Raw genomic sequence first — 25,289 nt, 5'->3', positions numbered from 1 at the left:
ACGTGCACCACTGGTATTTTGTGGAAAAGCACATGTAAGATTCTGCAACAGTCTCTGCTGATACTCCTGCATGCGTGCATCCCTTTCTATGGCAGGAATAATTTCTGCAAATTTACTTTTGTACCGGGGATCTAACAGTGTGGCAACCCAGTAGTCAGGATTATTTCTAATTCTCACAATTCGAGGGTCATGTTGCAGGTAGTGCAGCAAGAAGGCACTCATGTGTGTTGCGCATCCAGGAGCACCAAGTCCCTGTTGTGTTGGTGGCGAGGTAACAATCATGCTTCCTTCCTCTGTCCTCTCCCCCCAACCTCGCACAACAGAAATGTGATCAAGGTCTCCCTCATCTGATGAGTCTTCCATCAGTTCGTCCTCCACTTCTTCCTGGGCTCCTGCACCTTCCTCACTAGTTTGGCTGCTACCATGCGCCCTGGTAAAACCATGTCCCCCACCCTCACATGCCTGCCGCCTTTGTGCTGCCGACCGTCTGGACCTTGCAGATGTTAGCCCTTCCGCATACAACTCCTCCTCCTCTACTTCCTCCACCTCCTCTTGTGCCACCACCTGACTCCGAATTCTGTTTAACATGTGCTCCAGCATGTAAATCACCGGAATAGTCATGCTGATAATGGCATCGTCAGCACTAAACATCTTCGTCGCCATTTCAAAACTGTGCAGAAGGGTGCATAGGTCCCTGATCTGAGACCACTCCTCCAGCGTGATTTGCCCCACCTCTGAATCTCGTTGGCCCAGGCTATACGTCAGAACGTATTGCACCAGGGCTTGTCGGTGTTGCCACAGTCGCTGCAACATGTGCAGAGTTGAATTCCACCGGGTAGGCACATCGCATTTTAGCCGGTGAAGTGGCAGGCCCAACGACTTCTGTAGAGATGTAAGTCGCTGAGCTGCGGGATGCGAACGGCGGAAGTGAGCACACAGCGACTGTGCCCTCTGCAGAAGGCCATCTAGTCTGGGATAGTGGGCTAAAAATTGCTGGACAACCAGGTTCAACACGTGAGCCATACAAGGCACGTGTGTAACATTGCCCCGGCGAAGGGCCGCACCCAGGTTTGCAGCATTGTCGCACACGGCCTTCCCTGGTTTCAGGTCCAGTGGAGACAACCATTCATGAAATTGGTTCTCCAGAGCTGACCACAACTCCTCAGCTGTGTGACTCACATTTCCCAGACATTTCAAAGTAAAAACCGCCTGATGACGTTGAGCCCTACTGCCAGCATAGTAAGGAGGTGTGCAGGATCCCTTCTGCGCAGTTAGAAAGCTTGTGGCATGACCAGACAGGCTTTGGGTGCAGGTGGAAGACCGAGAGGAGGTTGAGGAGGCAGAAGCAGTGGAGGAACTTTGACATAAAGAGGATTGACGCACAACTCGTGGGGACGGCAAGACTTGGACAGCAGCCCCTTGTCCTGCTGTCACCATAGTTACCCAGTGCCCAGTCAGCGACATGTAATGCCCCTGTCCATGCCTACTCGTCCAAGTGTCTGTGGTGAAATGCACCCTGTCACACACAGAGTTTCTCAAAGAAGCGGTGATGTTGTGTGCGACATGCTGGTGGAGCGCAGGCACACCTTTCTTTGAGAAGTAGTGCCGACTGGGCATCTGGTACTGGGGCACTGCGACGGACATAAGGTCTCGAAAATCCTCTGTGTCCACCAGGCGGAAAGGCAGCATTTCTGTAGCCAAGAGCTTGCAGATGGTGAAATTCAACCTCTTAGCTTTCTCATGGCTAGGAGGAAATGGTCTTTTACTTGTCCACATCTGAGGGACCGAGGGCTGGCTATTGTGCTTAGACGGGGTTGATAAGGGTGTCCCCGGCAAACTGCCGGTCTGTGAGGAAGATGCAGGCGGACATGTTAGGTTGCCTTGATCCAAAGGTGGTGCTATCGATGTCGGACAGCGCTCAACACCAGCTGCTGTTACCACCTCCAAAGAAAATGATGACATGCCAATCACGCTGGCTGTTGCGGGTAAAGAGGTGGCAGGTCTGCGCCCCAAAACAGGTGTGACTGCTGTCCCCCCAGTCACAGAGGATGAAGAGGCCGCGGATGCACAAGATATGGCAGACGGTGGTTGGCCCGGCCGGCTAGGCCGCATTGTAGCACACTGAGCTTCCCACTGCAACTTATGCTTCATGTCCATGTGCCGGTTCATGCATGAAGTACTCAAACTATGTATTTTTTGGCCTCTACTTAGCTTTTGCTGACAAATGTTACAGATAACACGAGTTGGGTCATCTTTATCGATCTGAAAAAATGCCCAGGCTATGCAAGGCTTAGCACCCATGCGACCTGAAGAGCCACCACGACTTGTGGTGAGAGGCAGAGTTGTGTTTGAGGATGCAGTTGTTGACGTGCTTCCAGTACTACGTCTCTGTCCAGGAAGGCGCAACCTGACCTCGTCGTCACTAGCATCTTCCTCCACCTCCTCTGCTGACCTCATCTCTTGGCTGACTGTGGGTTGACAGTAAGTGGGATCTCCAACCTCATCATCATCACCCTGTGTGTTATCACACCCGTCGTCCTCAGAGCCAACCTGTTCCTGCCCTGACAAAAAACTAAAGTTGTCGCTCCAATCAGGTATTTGAGTCTTATCATCGTCTTCCTCATTGTCTCCACCAACAGGAGTTACAGTTTGGGAATGAGGGTCTACATTATGGTCAGAACCTTCTGCGTCTGGTCCTGGATCCGACTCATAAAGATTCTGGGCATCAGTGCAGATCATTTCCTCGTCTGGATTCACAGAAGCGCTGGAGTCGACCTCTGATTCCCAGGCTATAGTATGAGTAAACAGCTCTGCAGACTCAACCATCTGTTCTACCTCATACTCAGACGGGCAGCTGGAGATTTGGGAGCTGTGAGGAAGCAAGTGCGATTTGGGTGACACCTTTGAGGACTGGAGTATTTGTGATGTTGAAGTTGATGTGGAGGAGAGCCCACTTAAAGGAGCACTTGATATCCATTGAAGCACCTGCTGTTTTTGTGCCTCATCTGGAATTTGTAGCGATTGGCGTGGCCGTAAGAAAGGGATCTTATCACATTGTCCGCTAAAAGAAGTAGACATTTTAGTTTGGCTGGAAGATGGTCTTTCTTCTGCAGATGTTACTGTTGCTTTAACACCTACCCCACGGACACAACCTTTTTTCCCCTTCCCAACACGCCTATTCCCCTTTCCACCAGCAGCAGGCCTTTTTCCACTCATTTTGGTGGTTAACTAATTCACAACTCTGGAGTTGTTTGCACAAAAAAACAATGGATGGTAACCGAGCAGAGCTGAGTGGCCAAACTGTGGTATTAGGCCAAAACTATTGGCTGGGTTAGATGCAGAAAAAAATTATATTCAATTTGCAACCTGATGGAGGTCAGTATAGATGGACTAATACAACAAGTCCCACACACAGCTAGAAGCCCAAATATTTTTTCAGAGGTACTGTAGATGCAGATAAAAATTATTTTGAATTTGCAACCTGATGGAGGTCAGTATAGATGGACTAATAGAGAAAGTCCGACACACTGCTAGAAGGCCAAATATTTTTTCAGAGCTAGATGCAGAAAAAAATTATATTCAGTTTGCAACCTGATGGAGGTCTGTATAGATGGATTAATAGAACAAGACCCACACACAGCTAGAAGCCCAATATTTTTTCAGAGGTAGATGCAGAAAAAAATATATTCAGTTTGCAACCTGATGGAGGTCAGTATAGATGGACTAATACAACAAGTCCCACACACAGCTAGAAGCCCAAATATTTTTTCAGAGGTACTGTAGATGCAGATAAAAATTATTTTGAATTTGCAACCTGATGGAGGTCAGTATAGATGGACTAATAGAGAAAGTCCGACACACTGCTAGAAGGCCAAATATTTTTTCAGAGGTACTGTAGATGCAGATAAAAATTATTTTTAATTTGCAACCTGATGGAGGTCAGTATAGATGGACTAATAGAGAAAGTCCGACACTACTAGAAGGCCAAATATTTTTTCAGAGCTAGATGCAGAAAAAAATTATATTCAGTTTGCAACCTGATGGAGGTCAGTATAGATGGACTAATACAACAAGTCCCACACACAGCTAGAAGCCCAATATTTTTTCAGAGGTAGATGCAGAAAAAAATATATTCAGTTTGCAACCTGATGGAGGTCAGTATAGATGGACTAATACAACAAGTCCCACACACAGCTAGAAGCCCAATATTTTTTCAGAGGTAGATGCAAAAAAATATATATTCAGTTTGCAACCTGATGGAGGTCAGTATAGATGGACTAATACAACAAGTCTCACACACAGCTAGAAGCCAAAATATTTTTTCAGAGGTACTGTAGATGCAGATAAAAATTATTTTGAATTTGCAACCTGATGGAGGTCAGTATAGATGGACTAATAGAGAAAGTCCGACACACTGCTAGAAGGCCAAATATTTTTTCAGAGCTAGATGCAGAAAAAAATTATATTCAGTTTGCAACCTGATGGAGGTCTGTATAGATGGATTAATAGAACAAGACCCACACACAGCTAGAAGCCCAATATTTTTTCAGAGGTAGATGCAGAAAAAAATATATTCAGTTTGCAACCTGATGGAGGTCAGTATAGATGGACTAATAGAGAAAGTCCGACACACTGCTAGAAGGCCAAATATTTTTTCAGAGCTAGATGCAGAAAAAAATTAGATTCAGTTTGCAACCTGATGGAGGTCAGTATAGATGGACTAATAGAATGATGCTATGCCCAAAAGATTTTACTTCACTAGGTGCAGTAAAAAAATTGGTATTCTATACACAGGTGGTATATCTTGCAACACAGATAGGCTACTCCACTGACTAACACACTCTGCAATAGGCCAAAAAGGATTAGCTTTGCTAGATTCAGCCAAATGCTGTGAAAAAAACTTGCACAGCACTGGCACAGACCTGCCTGGCAAAAACTGATAGGAACTGATGTAACCTAGTCCTGAAAAGGACTCCAATTACAATTAGTCTTTACTAGTGTTGAGCCACCCCCGTAGTGTTCGAGTTCGGTTCGGTTCGTCGAACACCCGTGTGTTCGCCGAACTGTTCGTCGAACTGTTCGTCGAACACCTTCGAACACCGTTAAAACCAATGGCAGGCAAACAAAAACACATAGAAACACATAGAAAACACCTTCAAAGGTGTCCAAAAGCTGACAAACTGCTCAGAAGACACAACTAACACATGGAAAAGTGACAAGTACATATAGTCATGCGAAAAGAAAAGAGGTGGAGGAGTAAAAGGAGGGGGAGACACAGATATAGGCATGTCATGCCCTTCTAAAATCCAAAAAGTGAGAAGCCGAGACGACCAGTCCGCTCCTGCCCGTGCCACCTCCGTGTCGCCGGGTTTGTGCCAGAGCCGCGGTGAACCCTGACGGCCAGCCCCCCTCTCCCAATACTGGTGCCTGTCCGCTGGTGGGTCGAGAGAGCCCCCCTGTGGTGGAGGCAGCTCTAAGCTTTTTAATTTAAATTGTCCCTCTAATTTGAATGAATACACTTTAAATCCATTTACAAGGATCTATTGGAGGGCAAGTCTCATGCCAGCAGCCGCGTAATTCCAGCTCCAGTAGCGTCCACTAAAGCTGCTGCAGTTAAAAAGCTTTTATAAGGATCGAGCTCGGCTGTCCACCGCAAGGCATCCTAGTGCCAGTCCCAGCCCCTATGCCTTGGGGTGCCTCCTGATGCTCTTCACTAAGTATCCCGTGGTCCCGAAGCATTTCCTTTGAAAAAATTAAGTGTCCAAACTACAGGTGGTGTAGCTTGCTTAACAGCCGGGATAATCCGCTGACTAGCAGACACTGCTACTAGGCACAAAGTATTTCCTGGGCTAGATGCAGTTAAAAATTTGTAAGTAGATACTCTCGTTGGATGCTGAGAAAGCATTCCATAGAGTCTCCTGGCACGCCATATATGATTCTCTTAAAAAGCTTGGGGTAGGGGTCTAGGGGACCCTTTTATAGCCAAAATCACGGCCCTGTATCACAATACGTCACCTAGGCTGAAGATAAATGGAACTGTAGCACCGAGGGCTCGGTTGCTACAGACGTATTGCACCTCACCCAGAGGTGTGATATCTCACTCTCAGATAAGGATGGAGTGTGGATCAGGACCCGACACCTGCATGCAATACACCACATTGCCATGGGGCAGGGCGACCAATATGCCCCTGAGATGGGCACGACAGTCCCTGTCCCTGGCTGGAGTGGGGGGAGGGAACACTGAGGAAGGGGAACCCTGCAGTGCAGGAGCAGGGAGGAAGCAGTTCCTGGGTGCATTGAGAAGGGAGTATAAAAGGTGGGCACCATCTTAGTTCAGTGCAGAGAAGTCTGAGCAGAAGTGGCAGGGAGCAGGGGCTCTGCATGAGCTCTGCTCCGGAGGCGGGCCTAGTAACAGAGGCCCAGGCCTGCAAGAGGGAGAAGGAAGGAAGAGGAGCGGAGAAGGCTCCAGGAACGAGGAATGAAGGGATCCCAGGGGTGCGGACGGGCGAGTCGCCACCGCACGCCCGAATCCACCTGCGTGGAGGGGTCAGGCCAAAGGGGGAGACCGGTCCCCGAACTAGTGGAGGCAGGAAACGACCCTCAGCTAGAAACCGGAGGCTCTGACATTTTATGTGGCGCAGCCCCTTGCTCCACCCGCTAGGAAGGCACCACATAGGGTCAGGGAAACTGGCGCCAAGTTTACCAAGAGGAGGCCCGAGGCAGCCGGACAGAAGTGTTGGTAAGAAAGGCCAGACAAAGGACACACAAAGGGGGTCCTGTGAAGCGCTCCAAAGTTATCTGGGAGTTGTCTGAGCCCCTCACCTGGTGAGCACAGTACGACGTGGGCAGCCGTTACCTGCAGACGTGGTCTGGATAATAAGAACTGTGGGTAAAGGCCCTGAACTGCATCACTGACTCCGTGTCGTTACTGCTGCTGCCCTGCACCATCACCCCCATCCTCCGCATACACTGCCCTGAGGCTATACTCCTCCCGTGGGGAGTTATGCTACGCTCTGCTGCACCCACAACACCAGCCTTAGCGGTCTGCCCTGTAGCGGCGGTTCACTCTGACCGCAATCCACGGGTGGCGTAGTCGGACATTTAAACATCAAAACCACATAAATAGTTCCGCCACTGGTTTGACCGCCCTGAGCCACGGAACCGGATCGCCGCCACGAAGACTACAACCACCAGCATCCACCAAAAAGGGTCCGGCTCCGGGTGTCCCAAGGCCCAGGGGGTGCGTCAGAACATTTTCATCACCTTTCACAATCACCAATGGGACAAGGCAGGGATGTCCTCTGTCCCCTCTCTTATACATCCTAGTGACGGAGCACCTGCTCTCATCAATTCGCCATAACCCCAATATTAGGTGGATTGAGGTGGGAGGCACCGAGTACAAGTGCTCTCTATTTGCTGATGATGTCCTAGTATATATCACTCAATCACATATATCCATCCCTGCTGTTATGGCTGAAATAGATCACTTTGTTACATGGTAAAATTTTAAAATCAATGCAGTGAAGTCTGAGGCCCTCGATGTCTCCCTCCCTAAATCCATATAGGATTCCATCCAGTCCAACTTTCCCTTTGCCTGGCCCTCACAGGGTATCAAATACTTAGGAATTCCTATTCATAGAGACCTCTCCCATCTATGTTATCTTAATTTTGGGCCCTTTATTGAACAATTCCATACAGACCACGGTTGGCAAGTTAGAACTGTAAGATTCACTACGTGAACCACTGGTGTTTTGTGGAAAAGCACATGTACACCGCGTTCCAAATTATTATGCAAAAAGTGTTTAGGAGTGATAAGGGAAGAATTTGTTTGTTTGTCAGTTAAACTCATTGATGGTGATGTGTGTCAGGGCTCTTTATATCACTGTAAGCAATTGCAGACACCTGTGCTAATTAGTTTGGCAGGTGTGTCCAATGAAAGGCAAGACTACTTAAGAAGGCTCTCTCACATTATTAAGCAGCCTACATTTTCTGCCAAAATGGGAAAGAAAAAGGATGTGTCGGCTGCTGAGAAGCAACAAATTGTGGAGTGTTTAGGTCAAGGCATGACTACAATCAACATTGTGCGATGATCAGGATGAAGTGTCTTGGCAATCAAGAAGTATGTAGCTGATTCACAGTACACACGTGTGCGTGCTGATAAGGGCAAATTGAGGACTCTTTCCTACAGGCAATTACGTCAGGTTGAAAGAGCAGCGGCAAAAAAGCCTTGTCATAGCAGCAGACAAGTTTTTGAAGCTGCTTGTGCCTCCAACGTCCCCCGAACAACAAGATGCAGGGTCCTTCAGAGGTTTGCAGCTGTGCATACGCCATCCTGTCGACCTCCTCTATCCACTTCACACAAGCAGAAACGGCTCCAGTGGGCCAAACATTACATGAAGACTGATTTCAAAACTGTTTTGTTCACGGATGAGTGCCGTGCAGCGCTCGATGGTCCAGATGAATGGAGTGGAGGATGGCTGGTTGATGGACACCCCACGCAAACACGGCTACAGCGCCAACAAGGAGGAGGTGGAGTAATGTTTTGGGCTGGAATCATGGGGAGAGAGATTGTCGGCCCCTTTAGGATCCCTGAAGGCGCTAAAGATGAACTCAATAATGTATGTGGATTTTCTCAAACAGCACTTCCTGCCATGGTTCAAGAAGAAGAACCGTGTATTTCACAGCAAGATCATTTTTCTGCATGATAATGCACCATCTCATGCTGCACATAAAACATCTGCATCTCTGGCTGATATGGGCATAAAAGGGGACAAACTTATGGTGTGACCCCCATGCTCCCCTGACCTCTACCCCATTCAGAACCTTTGGAGCATCATTAAAAGGAGTGTCTATGATGGCGGGAGGCAGTTCACATCTAAGCAACAGCTCTGGGAGGGTATTCTGTCCTCATGCAAAACAATTGAAGCAGAAACCATCCAAAACCTGACAAATTCAATGGACGAGAGAGTTCAGAAGCTCCTTTCGAACAAGGGGTCCTATGTGAAAATGTAACATCACCTACAATAAAGTTTTGAGTTGAAAACTGTTTGATTTCAGTTTCTAACAACCTGCTAATGCTTATAATTTCAAAAATGACCATTTTTTTGGTCTTTATTAAAATGAAAAGGTTGATCGAAAAGTTTGGGGGATCTAAGAGTGTGGCAACCCAGTAGTCATGATTACTTCGAATTCTGACAATATGAGGGTCATGCTGCAGGTAGTGCAGCAAGAAGGCACTTATGTGTCTTGCGCATCTCGGAGCCCCAAAATTATTTTCCGGGCTAGATGCAGCTAAAAATTATTTTTAATTTTAAATCTGGTGAAGCTTATTATAGATGGCCTAATAGGATCAGTGCTGCACACTGCTACAAAGCCCAAATTATTTTCCAGTCAAGATACAGATAAACATGATTAGTAATTTGAAAGCTTAAAACGGTTGGTAGGGTGATTTTAACCAATCATCAAGCTTTTACTCTCCCCAGGATGACACAGGGGTAGAAAAGTCGTTTCGGATCCATGATTTGTTCATCTTTATGAACGTGAGTCTGTCTACATTATCAGTGGAGAGCCGCGTGCGCTTATCTGTCAGCACACCACCAGCAGCGCTGAACACACGTTCAGACAGAACGCTGGCTGCGGGGCATGACAAGATCTCCAAGGCGTAAGTGGCTAGCTCCGGCCATTTATCCAGATTGGAAGCCCAAAAAGAGCAAGGGTCCAGTGACACAGTCGTGGCTTCAATGTTTACTTGGAGATACTCCTGTACCATCGTCTCTAGGCGTTGACTATGTGTCAGACTTCTTGTCTCCTGTGGCCTTGCAAAGGATGGGCTAAAAAAGTGGTGAAATGATTCCGCAAAATTGATGTTACCAGCAGATACTGTGGTTCTGTTACGGTTTGAGTGCTGAACACTTGACGGTCCCACGGTTGGCAAGTTGGAACTGTGAGATTCACTACGTGCACCACTGGTATTTTGTGGAAAAGCACATGTAAGATTCTGCAACAGTCTCTGCTGATACTCCTGCATGCGTGCATCCCTTTCTATGGCAGGAATAATTTCTGCAAATTTACTTTTGTACCGGGGATCTAACAGTGTGGCAACCCAGTAGTCAGGATTATTTCTAATTCTCACAATTCGAGGGTCATGTTGCAGGTAGTGCAGCAAGAAGGCACTCATGTGTGTTGCGCATCCAGGAGCACCAAGTCCCTGTTGTGTTGGTGGCGAGGTAACAATCATGCTTCCTTCCTCTGTCCTCTCCCCCCAACCTCTTACAACAGAAATGTGATCAAGGTCTCCCTCATCTGATGAGTCTTCCATCAGTTCGTCCTCCACTTCTTCCTGGGCTCCTGCACCTTCCTCACTAGTTTGGCTGCTACCATGCGCCCTGGTAAAATCATCTCCCCCACCCTCACATGCCTGCCGCCCTGGTGCTGCCGACCGTCTGGACCTTGCAGATGTTAGCCCTTCCGCATACAACTCCTCCTCCTCTACTTCCTCCACCTCCTCTTGTGCCACCACCTGACTCCGAATTCTGTTTAACATGTGCTCCAGCATGTAAATCACCGGAATAGTCATGCTGATAATGGCATCGTCAGCACTAAACATCTTCGTCGCCATTTCAAAACTGTGCAGAAGGGTGCATAGGTCCCTGATCTGAGACCACTCCTCCAGCGTGATTTGCCCCACCTCTGAATCTCGTTGGCCCAGGCTATACGTCAGAACGTATTGCACCAGGGCTTGTCGGTGCTGCCACAGTCGCTGCAACATGTGCAGAGTTGAATTCCACCGGGTAGGCACATCGCATTTTAGCCGGTGAAGTGGCAGGCCCAACGACTTCTGTAGAGATGTAAGTCGCTGAGCTGCGGGATGCGAACGGCGGAAGTGAGCACACAGCGACCGTGCCCTCTGCAGAAGGCCATCTAGTCTGGGATAGTGGGCTAAAAATTGCTGGACAACCAGGTTCAACACGTGAGCCATACAAGGCACGTGTGTGACATTGCCCCGGCGAAGGGCCGCACCCAGGTTTGCAGCATTGTCGCACACGGCCTTCCCTGGTTTCAGGTCCAGTGGAGACAACCATTCATGAAATTGGTTCTCCAGAGCTGACCACAACTCCTCAGCTGTGTGACTCACATTTCCCAGACATTTCAATGTAAAAACCGCCTGATGACGTTGAGCCCTACTGCCAGCATAGTAAGGAGGTGTGCAGGATCCCTTCTGCGCAGTTAGAAAGCTTGTGGCATGACCAGACAGGCTTTGGGTGCAGGTGGAAGACCGAGAGGAGGTTGAGGAGGCAGAAGCAGTGGAGGAAAAATGACATAAAGAGGATTGACGCACAACTCGTGGGGACGGCAAGACTTGGACAGCAGCCCCTTGTCCTGCTGTCACCATAGTTACCCAGTGCCCAGTCAGCGACATGTAACGCCCCTGTCCATGCCTACTCGTCCAAGTGTCTGTGGTGAAATGCACCCTGTCACACACAGAGTTTCTCAAAGAAGCGGTGATGTTGTGTGCGACATGCTGGTGGAGCGCAGGCACACCTTTCTTTGAGAAGTAGTGCCGACTGGGCATCTGGTACTGGGGCACTGCGACGGACATAAGGTCTCGAAAATCCTCTGTGTCCACCAGGCGGAAAGGCAGCATTTCTGTAGCCAAGAGCTTGCAGATGGTGAAATTCAACCTCTTAGCTTTCTCATGGCTAGGAGGAAATGGTCTTTTACTTGTCCACATCTGAGGGACCGAGGGCTGGCTATTGTGCTTAGACGGGGTTGATAAGGGTGTCCCCGGCAAACTGCCGGTCTGTGAGGAAGATGCAGGCGGACATGTTAGGTTGCCTTGATCCAAAGGTGGTGCTATCGATGTCGGACAGCGCTCAAGACCAGCTGGTGTTACCACCTCCAAAGAAAATGATGACCTGCCAATCACGCTGGCTGTTGCGGGTAAAGAGGTGGCAGGTCTGCGCCCCAAAACAGGTGTGACTGCTGTCCCCCCAGTCACAGAGGATGAAGAGGCCGCGGATGCACAAGATATGGCAGACGGTGGTTGGCCCGGCCGGCTAGACCGCATTGTAGCACACTGAGCTTCCCACTGCAACTTATGCTTCATGTCCATGTGCCGGTTCATGCATGAAGTACTCAAACTATGTATTTTTTGGCCTCTACTTAGCTTTTGCTGACAAATGTTACAGATAACACGAGTTGGGTCATCTTTATCGATCTGAAAAAATGCCCAGGCTATGCAAGGCTTAGCACCCATGCGACCTGAAGAGCCACCACGACTTGTGGTGAGAGGCAGAGTTGTGTTTGAGGATGCAGTTGTTGACGTGCTTCCAGTACTACGTCTCTGTCCAGGAAGGCGCAACCTGACCTCGTCGTCACTAGCATCTTCCTCCACCTCCTCTGCTGACCTCATCTTTTGGCTGACTGTGGGTTGACAGTAAGTGGGATCTCCGACCTCATCATCATCACCCTGTGCGTTATCACACCCGTCGTCCTCAGAGCCAACCTGTTCCTGCCCTGACAAAAAACTAAAGTTGTCGCTCCAATCAGGTATTTGAGTCTTATCATCGTCTTCCTCATTGTCTCCACCAACAGGAGTTACAGTTTGGGAATGAGGGTCTACATTATGGTCAGAACCTTCTGCGTCTGGTCCTGGATCCGACTCATAAAGATTCTGGGCATCAGTGCAGATCATTTCCTCGTCTGGATTCACAGAAGCGCTGGAGTCGACCTCTGATTCCCAGGCTATAGTATGAGTAAACAGCTCTGCAGACTCAACCATCTGTTCTACCTCATACTCAGACGGGCAGCTGGAGATTTGGGAGCTGTGAGGAAGCAAGTGCGATTTGGGTGACACCTTTGAGGACTGGAGTATTTGTGATGTTGAAGTTGATGTGGAGGAGAGCCCACTTAAAGGAGCACTTGATATCCGTTGAAGCACCTGCTGTTTTTGTGCCTCATCTGGAATTTGTAGCGATTGGCGTGGCCGTAAGAAAGGGATCTTATCACATTGTCCGCTAAAAGAAGTAGACATTTTAGTTTGGCTGGAAGATGGTCTTTCTTCTGCACCTACCCCACGGACACAACCTTTTTTCCCCTTCCCAACACGCCTATTCCCCTTTCCACCAGCAGCAGGCCTTTTTCCACTCATTTTGGTGGTTAACTAATTCACAACTCTGGAGTTGTTTGCACAAAAAAACAATGGATGGTAACCGAGCAGAGCTGAGTGGCCAAACTGTGGTATTAGGCCAAAACTATTGGCTGGGTTAGATGCAGAAAAAAATTATTTTTAATTTGCAACCTGATGGAGGTCAGTATAGATGGACTAATAGACCAAGTCCCACACACCGCTAGAAGCCCAAATATTTTTTCAGAGCTAGATGCAGAAAAAAATTATATTCAATTTGCAACCTGCTGGACGTCAGTATAGAAGGACTAATAGAACAAGTCCCACACACTGCTAGAAGCCCAAATATTTTTTCAGAGCTAAATGAAGAAAAAAATTATTTTTAATTTGCAACCTGATGGAGGTCAGTATAGATGGACTAATAGACCAAGTCCCACACACTGCTAGAAGCCCAAATATTTTTTCAGAGCTAGATGCAGAAAAAAATTATTTTTAATTTGCAACCTGATGGAGGTCAGTATAGATGGACTAATAGACCAAGTCCCACACACCGCTAGAAGCCCAAATATTTTTTCAGAGCTAGATGCAGAAATTTTTTTTATTCAATTTGCAACCTGATGGAGGTCAGTATAGATGGACTAATAGACCAAGTCCCACACACTGCTAGAAGCCCAAATATTTTTTCAGAGCTAGATGCAGAAAAAAATTATTTTTAATTTGCAACCTGATGGAGGTCAGTATAGATGGACTAATAGACCAAGTCCCACACACTGCTAGAAGCCCAAATATTTTTTCAGAGCTAGATGCAGAAAAAAATTATTTTTAATTTGCAACCTGATGGAGGTCAGTATAGATGGACTAATAGACCAAGTCCCACACACCGCTAGAAGCCCAAATATTTTTTCAGAGCTAGATGCAGAAAAAAATTATATTCAATTTGCAACCTGCTGGAGGTCAGTATAGAAGGACTAATAGAACAAGTCCCACACACTGCTAGAAGCCCAAATATTTTTTCAGAGCTAAATGAAGAAAAAAATTATTTTTAATTTGCAACCTGATGGAGGTCAGTATAGATGGACTAATAGACCAAGTCCCACACACTGCTAGAAGCCCAAATATTTTTTCAGAGCTAGATGCAGAAAAAAATTATATTCAGTTTGCAACCTGATGGAGGTCAGTATAGATGGACTAATAGAATGATGCTATGCCCAAAAGATTTTACTTCACTAGGTGCAGTAAAAAAATTGGTATTCTATACACAGGTGGTATATCTTGCAACACAGATAGGCTACTCCACTGACTAACACACTCTGCAATAGGCCAAAAAGGATTAGCTTTGCTAGATTCAGCCAAATGCTGTGAAAAAAACTTGCACAGCACTGGCACAGACCTGCCTGGCAAAAACTGATAGGAACTGATGTAACCTAGTCCTGAAAAGGACTCCAATTACAATTAGTCTTTACTCCCACAATCTATCTATTTAAGAGCACAGACCTGCCTGATAAAAGTCGTAGGAAATGCTGTAACCTAGTCCTTAAAAGGACTGCAATCACAACTATTCCCTACTCCCAAGCTATCTGTATATTTGTGCGAAAATTGGCTTGAAATTAACAAGGTATAGCGCACACAGCAACAGCGGTGCCATCTAACACGCAGCTGCAGCAGTGAGAAAATGGTGGCGACGGGGAAAATGGCTTGGTCTTATAGGGCAAGGACATGTGACATACACTGCCAATGACACATGCCCTTGCTTGTGTGAAAAAAAACACTTCGCTCCGTGTGTGCGCTGCTGATAGGCTGACAGATTGCACCTCCCCACTGTAAATGCGGGAAAGAGAAAAAAAAATGGAGATCTTCATTGTTCCTGCAGAGATCCATCCCCTGCCCCTCCCCCCACCCCGCTGTACACTCAAACTGCGTATTAACATTAATTTTCATCATTACTGAGAAAAAATCCAGTTATGATTTTGGTGCACGAACAGTTATCGAACATAACCTCGAACAGCCGAATTTTTCTCAAATTGTTCGTGTTCGCCGAACGGCTCGAACACCGCCCAAAACAGCTCGAATTTGAGATTGGCGAACAGTTCGAGTAAAACAACGCTCATCTCTAGTTATCATGCCAACCCATCGGTGAACCGTGGTCATGTGACATAGGTGCCGATGGGCGGGATTAGCGACGCACTTCTGGCACAGCGATGCTAAATGCCGCTGTCAGAGATTGACAGCGGCAATAAACTAGTTAACAGCCGTGGGTGGATCCCAATTCCACCCGTGGCTGTTAGGGGCACATGATAGCTGTACAGATCAGCTGTAATGTGCCGAGTAACATGCGGGCTCAGTGCCAGAGCCTGCATGGAGTGCAGGTATACCACTTTGGACATACTCATATGTACAAAGTGGTGAAGGGGTTAAAGTAAATTTACATTGCACAATCATTGTAAAAGAGTGTTTATAGGAATGCTTGTTCACGATAATCATTCGAGCTAAACAGGTTACAGATCACCCGTTGAAGAAACAAAACACTCATTAATTGGGTGAAATGATCTTTTGACTTGCAGTACTGAGAATAATGGCAGCCAATGCACAAAAACAATCTCTTACAGATGATTCAGTGCACATCTAATTGAAACACCTTTTTTTAATGAGCAGCGTAAAGCAGTGACAGATAATTAACCTGGAATGTAGGTTTCTTTAACATCCGCCTTCGGAAACTTATGAGGGACGCCTGTCGCTTACTGAAGCCTTTAAAAGAGGCTAAAAATTTTGTCAGTAGGGAAAACTGGGCATGCATGACGTCATCCCTCTCATATTTATCCTGGAAAAACACTCACCAGAAAGCAACAGGGAATGGAGGAAGAACAGCAATTTGTACTTGTTCATCACCAGCCTGTGGCATCTAGGGACCCTCAAGGTCCAAGTTACATGCACTTGAATATGGAGAAGGGGGAGGAGGAGCATCACCAGGTAGATGTAGAGAGGGACATTGAGTTGTTACAGGCAGGGAACGAGGTGTACATTCAGAGTGAAAATTACAACCAGCTCTTGTAGTGGGGTGTGGAAAGTTAATGTTACCCGCACACCGCTAGGTTCAGATAGAGGTGAGACAGGTTACATGAATTCTTTGGAACATTTACTCAGGGCGATCATATGCTGCAGCTCTCTCCGTCATACAGGGGGTATTGACCCTCAGGCACAGAAAGGTGGGTGGATTCACTTGCTGACCAGACACATTTAACAAGAGTCCTCATAAACAGTAGAACAGTAGCATTTAATATAAATGGCCAGTGCAATTTAAGCCTCTTGAGCAACAGGCTCCAGTAACAAACAGTACAGTTTATTCTTAAAGCACAAGAATAAACAGTCTTTCCAGTAGCACAGTACAGCACAGATCAAGTCTCCTTAACGTCACACTTCTATGCACCCACAACCACAGGCTTTTCCTTCACAAAGGCACAGTAGTACACAGCATTCTTTATCCTGTTACTTCAGGAAGTCTATCTGACCTGTGTTTAGCTTGACTCCTGATCTGAATCCTGTTCACTTCCGGGGCGCTTCTGTGAGCTACAGATCACACACACCACCTTCCCCTTCGGCTCCAGCCAGACTAATAAACAAGTTCCACACAATCCCCCTGGGGCTCGGCTAACCACTCCCTGTCTCCTGTGACTGTGTTAACCCCTCTAGTTGCTGGATGCTTCTGAAGCGCAACACTTCCTGTCTCCTGTGATTGTGTTAACTCTAATAGTTGCTGGATGCTTTTGAAGCAACAGCACTACTTCTGCATGTCACATGAACCAATAGGGCTCTTTGTCGTGCCAGCGAACTGTATGCTGGAATACTTGTCAGATGATAGGCATTTTGTTACCATCAAGCAAAGCAATGACTGTTGAATCACTATGCATTTAGATCCTCCCTATAAAAGCAAAATGGGGAAATTTTAATGACTTCCAAAAGGAAATCTTAATTAGTGGACTATTAGGATAAACTGTGCTCACTGATTGGTGGAAGCCTGATGACCGCACAGCTGACCAGGAGACCCCTCTCTATTCCCAGTAGAAACACTCCCCCACCTCTACCAGCACTAAGGCTACAACAAATAGCCAAGGCAGCAACAGCAGCTACAGTATATTTTTGAAATAATGGACCAGATATTTTATCTGCCGCTGCACCAACCTGATGCTCTTCGGCAAACAGACGCATAGGCTGAACAGCCAGGTTCCATTGTACCTAAGCTGTGTACTTTCTCCAGAAGATAACCTAAGCTCTGATCCCATGAACTTCTGGCTCAGCAGATTTGACCAGTGGCAAGAACTAGCCCAGTTTGCCATGTCATGTCCGACCTCCAGTGTACTATCAGAGTGGGTATTTTATTTGTCGTTGTTACACCCAATTGGACCAGGTTACCCTCTGCAATAGTGGAAAACATTACATTTGTAAAAATGAATTAGACATGGATCAATGCTGACTTTCATTCATCTGCAGGCTGCCTGAGTGTCCATTGTCTGTCTTCTACATTGTTCTGCTGCCACTAGTGGCAATGGCCAATGCTCAGCCATGCATTTACTCCTTGTCCATTATTATATAATCTATACTGTAATGCTGCGGCCTTGCACTACCAGACATATCCTTGCCAGTTCCGTCATATTTTTACGTCATGCATCGTCTGCCTTTAACACTGCATAGGCATACATCTCCTGACACTGTGTCTTATAATACTCTACTGCTGCTGCAGCGGCTGTACCACTTCTGGGGCTATTGGGGCTGTGCTGCTTATGCCACTACCGCTGCACAGCCACACGTCTCCTGGCGGCCCAGAACCCACTGTTCTATAGCGCTCTACTGTATTGCTGCAGATGGAGCTGTGCGGCTTATGGGGGCTGTGGCGCTACCTTGCAGCTAGTGCTGCTGCCACAAGCATCAAAGCCCTTTATGAGACCAACGACGGTTCCTGCTGTGACCAGGTCCTGAGGTAGGCTGTTCTACAATTTAATAGTTCTGATGGTAAAGAAACCTAGCCTCTTATGGAGATTCAACCTTTTTTTTGTCCAGATGGAGGAAGTGCCCTCTTGTCTTTTGAGAGGGTTTTACACAAAACTGCTTTTAATCATATTTTTAATTGGACATCTATGTACTTGTATAAGTAAAGCATGACCCTCTTTATTCACGTTGGATAGTTATTTTCAAGACTGCAAACGTGGAGATCCGAATATTATTTTTCAGGGGGTGGTTTATTATGTAACATATTGAGTGATCTCACCATTCCATACAACATGTTACATATAGTATGTCACACGTCACTAGAGGTTAACAAGTTTCTGCACAGACTAGAAAATATCCAATGAATTACCTTTCTGAGAAACAAATACTTCCACCAGTTGACAAGCCTCTACTTTGATTCTCCACTCCAGACCTTTCTTGCCCAAGCCGAGGTTGCGCAGAATTTTTAGGCCAAGGCGCCTCTGTAGTTTCCAGTTGTGCCCATTGGAGACAATGATTCCTATAAATAAATCAATCACATTTTTTGATTGTTCTATGTGCTAGTATATTATCCAATAAAATTCTTATGTTTATGGAAGCGAGGACAACATAACTGGGCTAGGTTTTATTAGAAAATTACATGGAGGACTATACTTATGTATACAGTGCATTGTGAAAGTATTTGGCCCCCTTGAACTTTTCTACCTTTTGCCACATTTCTGGCTTCAAACATAACGATATAAAATTCTAATTTTTTGGGGAAGAATCAACAACAAGTGGGACACAATCGTGAAGTGGAACGAAATTTACTGGATATTTTAGAATTTTTTAACAAATTAAAAACTGAAAAGTGGGGCTGTAATATTATTCGGCCCCCTTGAGTTAATACTTTGTAGCGTCACCTTTTGCTGCGATTACAGCTGCAAGTCGTTTGGGGTATGTCTCTATCAGTTATGCACATCGAGAGGCTGAAATTCTTGCCCATTCTTCCTTGCAAAACAGCTCGAGCTCATTGAGGTTGGATGGAGGGCGTTTGTGAACAGCAGTTTTCATTATGCACTAGAGAAATCTGATACAAGTTTTGCACGTTCATCTTGTAGTGAACTTAAGTAATATTATGAACTGTTGCTCAGACTTACATTTCTAATTAGGCTGACTTCAAATCTAAAGTTTGCCACCTTCATTTTTTTGGCTCAAATTCTGCACAGAGTAAGAAAAGAAGGCTACGGCCACCTTCAATGTAGAAAAAAATATTTTTTTAGCAATGTTAGTGGTTACCTTTAGTTAATAAAATTGCACTATGTTTCATTTTGCAATCTTCAATTCATTTTCAGACACCCTGATATGCAGTATGAAGACTGATCCAAATTTCAGATTTTAATTTTGGGGAAGTGTATCTCCTTGTAATATAGGCTGGATGTTAGGGTCTGTGTGCATCCAGGGTGCTATAATTTTCACTTGCTGTAGAATATCTTATAATACACTTTCTTTCATGTATCAACACAATTCCAATACTGTACTTTTCGCTCCATGTACTTTTATTCTTGTCTATGGCCTGTTTACTGTATCATTTGAGATATTGTCCCCATAGCAGATTTATGTAGTACCTCCTCCTCTCTGCTATCTAAGATTGAGAGAAAAGAGGAGGGAGCAGCGGTAGCAATTAGAAGCAGGTGCTCTGATGGATTTGTATCAGTTTTGTACTGATTCAAATTAAAGACTTTCAGACACTGCAATAGCAAAATTGTAGAACATTTTTAGGAAAATTCTTTACAAAGTTTCTTAACTTTGCAATTAGGAAGGAAATAAAGAACCAAAAAAATTAATGTGAGGGTGTACATAGCTTTATGATTTTAAAAACTGGAAACTGCTGGTAGAGCAATTACCCCCTCACGATCATGGGATTTTCCATTTTTGCGTTTTTGTCTTTTGCTCCCCTTCTTCCCAGAGCCATAACATTTTTATTTTTCTGTCAATATGGCCGTGTGAAGGCTTCTCTTTGCGGGACAAGTTGTACTTTTGAACAACACCATTGATTTTACCATATAGTGTACTGGAAAATGGGGAAAAAAATTCCAAGTGCAGTGAAATTGCAAAAAAATAGTTTTTTGTTTTTTTTTACCATGTTCACTAAATGCTAAAACTTACCTACCATTATGATTCTCCAGGTCATTACGAGTTCATAGATACCAAACTTTTTTATTTAAGTGGTGAAAAAAATCCAAAGTTTGTAAAAAAAAAAAAAAAAGAATGTCGCCATTTTCTGCGACTCGTAGAGTCTCCGTTATTGCGTATGCAGTGACTGCAAGGGCTGCCAAAAATTTGGACGCACCCCAATACCCCTTTGAACAGACGTAGAGGAGGGCCTCAGTAAAAAAAAATGTTCCCATTATAAAGAAGTGGGTCTCCTATAGTGGTAATGCCCATGCAGTGCCTGCAAGGGCTGCCAAAATTTGAGAAAAACCCAATAACAATTTAAAGACACATAGAGCTGGACCACAGTAACGACATGTTCCCATTAGAAAGGAGCGGGTCTGCTATACAGTTATAGGGTATGCAGTGAGTCCAATGGCTGCCAAAATTTAGGAAAAACCCCAATACCAATTTAAAGACACATAAAGCTGGGCCTCAGTAATGACATGTTCCCATTAGAAAAGTGCGGGTCTGCTATTCAGGTATAGGGTATATTGACAAGAGGAACTGTGACGCCCAGCTGCGCTTGGTATCACAGATCCTGGAAGAGTGCATTGATGGATTCCTCCACAAGAGGCCCCCATAAACATTCACACATCTCCACCTTCCACCTCAGACCAGCAGAGGGAGCACGTTAGGGATATAAAAAGGGAAGGTGGAGCCAGGCAGTTGAGTCTACTTTCAGTTGGCAGTCTAGCCAGAACAGAGTTCCTGCTCGCAGTCAGAGAGGGACAGAGTTCTCGGTTTGTTTCCTGCAGAAGTCTGTCTGCAGAGGTAAGCCAGTCTAGACTCAGTTGTAGCTCAGAGTAGTGAGCTTTAGGTGTGCCGGCGCCATAAGATCGGTGAAGCGCGGCAAGCTGCCGTTAGTGTGTATAGCCTAGTGAGGGCCCGAGTAGGCCGAAGGCGAGTGGAGAGTTAGTATATAGGGGGCAGAGGAGCTTAACTAGCTCACCCCAAAGAATTTACCGGACACCGGGTCCGAAGCTTACCGGGATCTCTATGACCCACTAAGACATAACCGGAAACCCTGGAGAACTACAAGCCCCAGGATCGCTAAAGTGCTGATACGTAACAGAGCCCGGAGACACATAGGCCCCGCAAGCTGAGGAGCGTGTATTCCAAGAGAAGGCCCTACCACAAAGTCAGCCAGTGCAGGACAGAGACAAAGTTAGGCCTAGCTCCAGGCAGGTCAGAAACTTACTACACAGAGGCAAGAAACAGGAGGCCCTACACCCGCTCATTGGGGAGGATCCTGACATGCACCCTTCACCCTACAGTGCTCCGGTACGTGCCTAAATTTCCACCAGTAAAAGGTACTGAAGTGACTATCGTGTCTGTCCCTGTTCTTGCTCTGACCGGGCTGGGTCTCGCCTGTCCTGCATCCCCCTTTCCGTACGTTGCTCTGAGGCCTAGCTCCACCTGTGGGGAGCTATACCATCGAGCTGCCTTATCATCGGCCTCAGTGGACTGCGCAGCGCTGGTGATTCTCACCAGAAGCCACAGGTGGCGTCACGAACTTTCATAAAACTAACAAACCTATTATCCCAGTATAATATTCACGCTTTTAAAGAGAGACCCCAGGGTACGGGCCCGGGAGCCGACCACCGCGACATCCCCAAGGCAAGGCAAAAGGCCCGGGTACCGAGTCGTCCCCATCCCCCTGGGCTAGTCAAAACAACAGGAGTAGTTTAAAAATATCAACTTTATTAAATGCAGTTTAAAACCAGAAAAAAAGTGGACTGGAGATAGACTACATGGTAACATGAAAAATCCCAGGTACAGACCAAAAATCCCAATCATTATAATTAAATGGTAATCACTCAGAATGATATAATCATGGGACAGGTAAAAGGTTGCAAGCTTAGATATTTAATCAGTTTTGCCCTGTATTCCCAGGATAATACTTGCGCCCAAATTTACCACAACAAGTTTCAATAGGAGTGATCCTTACCTATAGTGGCAGGGAGAGTCTGACCCGGGATGTGGAGGCTGAGAGTGCTGCGCCCCTACGCATGTTACGTGTGCAAACCGCACACTTTCTCAAGGGGGTCCTTCCCCACATAGAGCTGGGCCTCAGTAACATGTTCCAATTACAAAGGAGCAGGTCTGCTATACAGTTATAGGGTATGCAGTGAGTCCAATGGCTGCCAAAATTTAGGAAACACCCCAATACCAATTTAAAGACACATATAGCTGGGCTTCAGTAACGACTTGTTACCATTAGAAAGGAGTGGGTCTCCCATACTGTTCTTGCGTATGCAGTGACTTCAACGGCAGCCAAAACTTTGGAGGAACTCCAATGCCCCTTGCAAGAGACGTAGAGGTCGGAGGGCCTACTGAAAACAATGTTCCCATTATTAGGAAGTGAGTCTCGCATACTGCTTGCCTTTGCAGTGAATGCAACGGCTGCCAAAAATTTTGAAGAACTCCAATGCCCCTTGCAAGAGACATAGATCTGGTGATATGGTAGATATGGTGGTGGAGGATGAAAATGAGGAGAAGGAGGAGGACAAGAGTAAATAGACAAAATCAGGAAACGTATACCCATGTCTGAGTGTGGAGACAGAGGTGCATGGGAATAAAGTTAAACCTCCCAAAAAAAAGACACTGTATTTGAGTTCATGTTACGCTGCTATCATTCGATGGTGTTGAGAAGTCTGGCCCAATCCAGCCCTTGTTCATTTTCATAAGAGTCAGCCTGTCAGCATTTTCAGTTGACAGGCTGATGCGCCTATCGGTTATAATTCCACCAGCGGCACTAAAAACCCGCTCTGACAAAACACTAGCGGCAGGGCAGGCCAGGACCTCCAAGGCGTAGAGAGCCAGTTCATGCCATGTGTCCAGCTTGGATACCCAATAATTATAAGGCACAGAGGAATCATGGAGGACGTTGGAACGGTCGGCAAGGTGCTCCCTCAGCATCTTCCGAAACTTTTCTCTCCTTGTGAGAGTACCCCGCACCTCAGGGCCTGTGCAATGGGAGAGTCTGAGAAAACTGTTCCATAACTTTGACAGTGTTCCCCTGCCTCTGCTGGACTGCATTTGTGTCTCTCTCGCCTGTACTCCTTGGTTGTCCAACAAACTGTGACCTCTGCCGCCAGCGTTTTCAGATGGGAATTTTTTTTTAATAATTCCGCAACAAGGGCATTCTGGTACTGCCCCATTTTATTAGGCTTGTCCGGCGTGGGAATAAGAGACAGAAAGTTGTTCTTGTAGCATGGGACTAGAAGTGTCACCAACCAGTAATAACAGTCACCCAAAATTTGGAAAACGCGAGGGTCATGGGAAAAGCAGCGTAACAAACTCAGCCATGTATGCCAGACTGCTAACAGGCAAGACTTGCGGGTCCTCACCAAGAGGATGACTGACCACGCTCTTCTCCTCCTCGCTGTCCTCAAGCCATCCACGTTGAACAGACGGTGTGACAGTTGTGCAGATAGTACCATCGATGGCGCAGGAAACTAGCTCCTGTTCTTCCTTCTCCTCCTCTTCTTCATTGTCACCCAACCACGCGGGGATGACATGAGGCTAAGCTGTGTGGAATCACCCTGTATGGTTCCTTTTTTTTGAAAGCCCGAATTCATGTACTAAACCCGAGTGCGCTTAAAAAAGTGACAAGTGGCACAAAAAAAGTGAAACCCTCTCCAAAAGGAGAAGGGTCCCCCAAACTATTCCCCGTCCCTCCGAGCCAGAAGGCCACAGCGAGGAACAGGGACAAATAGCCACCACCAGCCGAAGCCAGAGGTGACCCAATCTTACCCCCAGCACCTGCTCGAGTTCTCACCCGAGCAATGCACTGGGAGCCAAAGACTGTGCTCCCCTCCTGGAAGAGGGGAGCCAACAATGCTCTCCTCCCGAAAGAGGAGAGCCAGGGGGGTTCAGGGGGGAGCAGAACCTGATGGCCACTCACTCCCCCCCTAGACCTGCCAAGAGAGGAACCCGTTAGGGAACCACATCCCAACAAAATCCTAGTAAGGACGTGGACACACGTGAATAAGTGGACACACAGTGACAAAAAAAGATTAAATAAATGGTGAAGGTTTCACAGTATAATACTGCCTGGACCTTCGACCGGGAATTGAAAAATTCCCCATCCTAAGGCCAGAAGGCCCGGAATAAGGGTGTGTGCGAAGAAAGAAAATTTGAAGTGCTTGGGCAAATGTGCCAAGAACTCAAGTGGGGTTCCCAATCCCAGTGAGTTAAGGCACCCCAGGGTCACCACTCCTGGGGCACTTCACACTTCGGGCTTTCGATCTTCTCCGGCCCACTGGCGTCGATCCTGGGGGGCCATGCTTTCCACCAGATGACTATATTAGCCACCTGGCATACTAACAAGCGCCTAAACCACAGTGTGAATTATGTATCAATCTACTAGGGCGGCAGACGGCCTAAGCGGCCTTTTTGAAAGATACTACACTTGATCTTAGCCAAAAGGCCGAGAAGCGAAGTGTACCAATAATGACTGTCACCCAAAATTTGGACAACGCGAGGGTCAGGGAAAAGGCAGCGTAACATAAACTCAACCATGTGTGCCAGACTGCAAAGAGGCAAGACTTCCGAGTCCTCACCAAGAGGATGACTGACCATGCTCTCCTCCTCCTCCCTGTCCTCAGGCCATCCACGCTGAACAGATGGTATGACAGTTGTGCAGGTAGTACCATCTATAGCGCAGGAAACTAACTGCTGTTCTTCCTCTGTCTCCTCCTCTTCCTCATTGTCACCCAATCCACGTTGGGATGAGATGAGGCTGGGCTGTGTGGAATCACCCTGTATGGTTCCTTGCTCCATCTCATCGTGCCCGTCTGCAATGCATCCTCTTTAATTGTGAGCAGAGAGCATTTCAGAAGACAGAGAAGGGGGATGGCGATGCTAATTATGGAGTCATCGCCACTCACCATCTTGGTGGAGTCCTCAAAGTTTTGGAGGATGGTACAGATGTCTGACATCCATATCCACTCCTAAGGTCTTATGTGTGGAGTCTGACCTGAAT

At 46.5% G+C, this 25,289-nt stretch overlaps 1 protein-coding gene and 1 non-coding gene across 2 annotated transcripts in view; both read right to left on the bottom strand.

Moving 5' to 3' along the window:
- The window catches only part of LOC141259390 (cytochrome P450 2J2-like), a 155,980-nt gene that overhangs the window by 97,604 nt on the left and 33,087 nt on the right, over window positions 1–25,289 (bottom strand). Inside the window, exon 4 of the mRNA XM_073675298.1 lies at window positions 18,477–18,626. Within this exon, the coding sequence (XP_073531399.1) occupies window positions 18,477–18,626 (150 nt within the window). The remainder of the gene's footprint in view (window positions 1–18,476; window positions 18,627–25,289) is intronic.
- On the bottom strand, window positions 24,564–24,746 carry LOC141260689 (U2 spliceosomal RNA). The gene has a single exon (XR_012319413.1). It is a non-coding gene; the product is annotated as a U2 spliceosomal RNA (small nuclear RNA).

The sequence above is a fragment of the Phyllobates terribilis genome, unplaced genomic scaffold, assembly GCF_046119375.1.
Source record: "Phyllobates terribilis strain yellow unplaced genomic scaffold, ASM4611937v1 Scaffold_3__8_contigs__length_932513732, whole genome shotgun sequence".
NCBI classification, from domain to species: domain Eukaryota; kingdom Metazoa; phylum Chordata; class Amphibia; order Anura; family Dendrobatidae; genus Phyllobates; species Phyllobates terribilis.
Note: the sequence above shows the minus strand (reverse complement) of the source record. Positions and strands in the feature narration are given on the sequence as shown.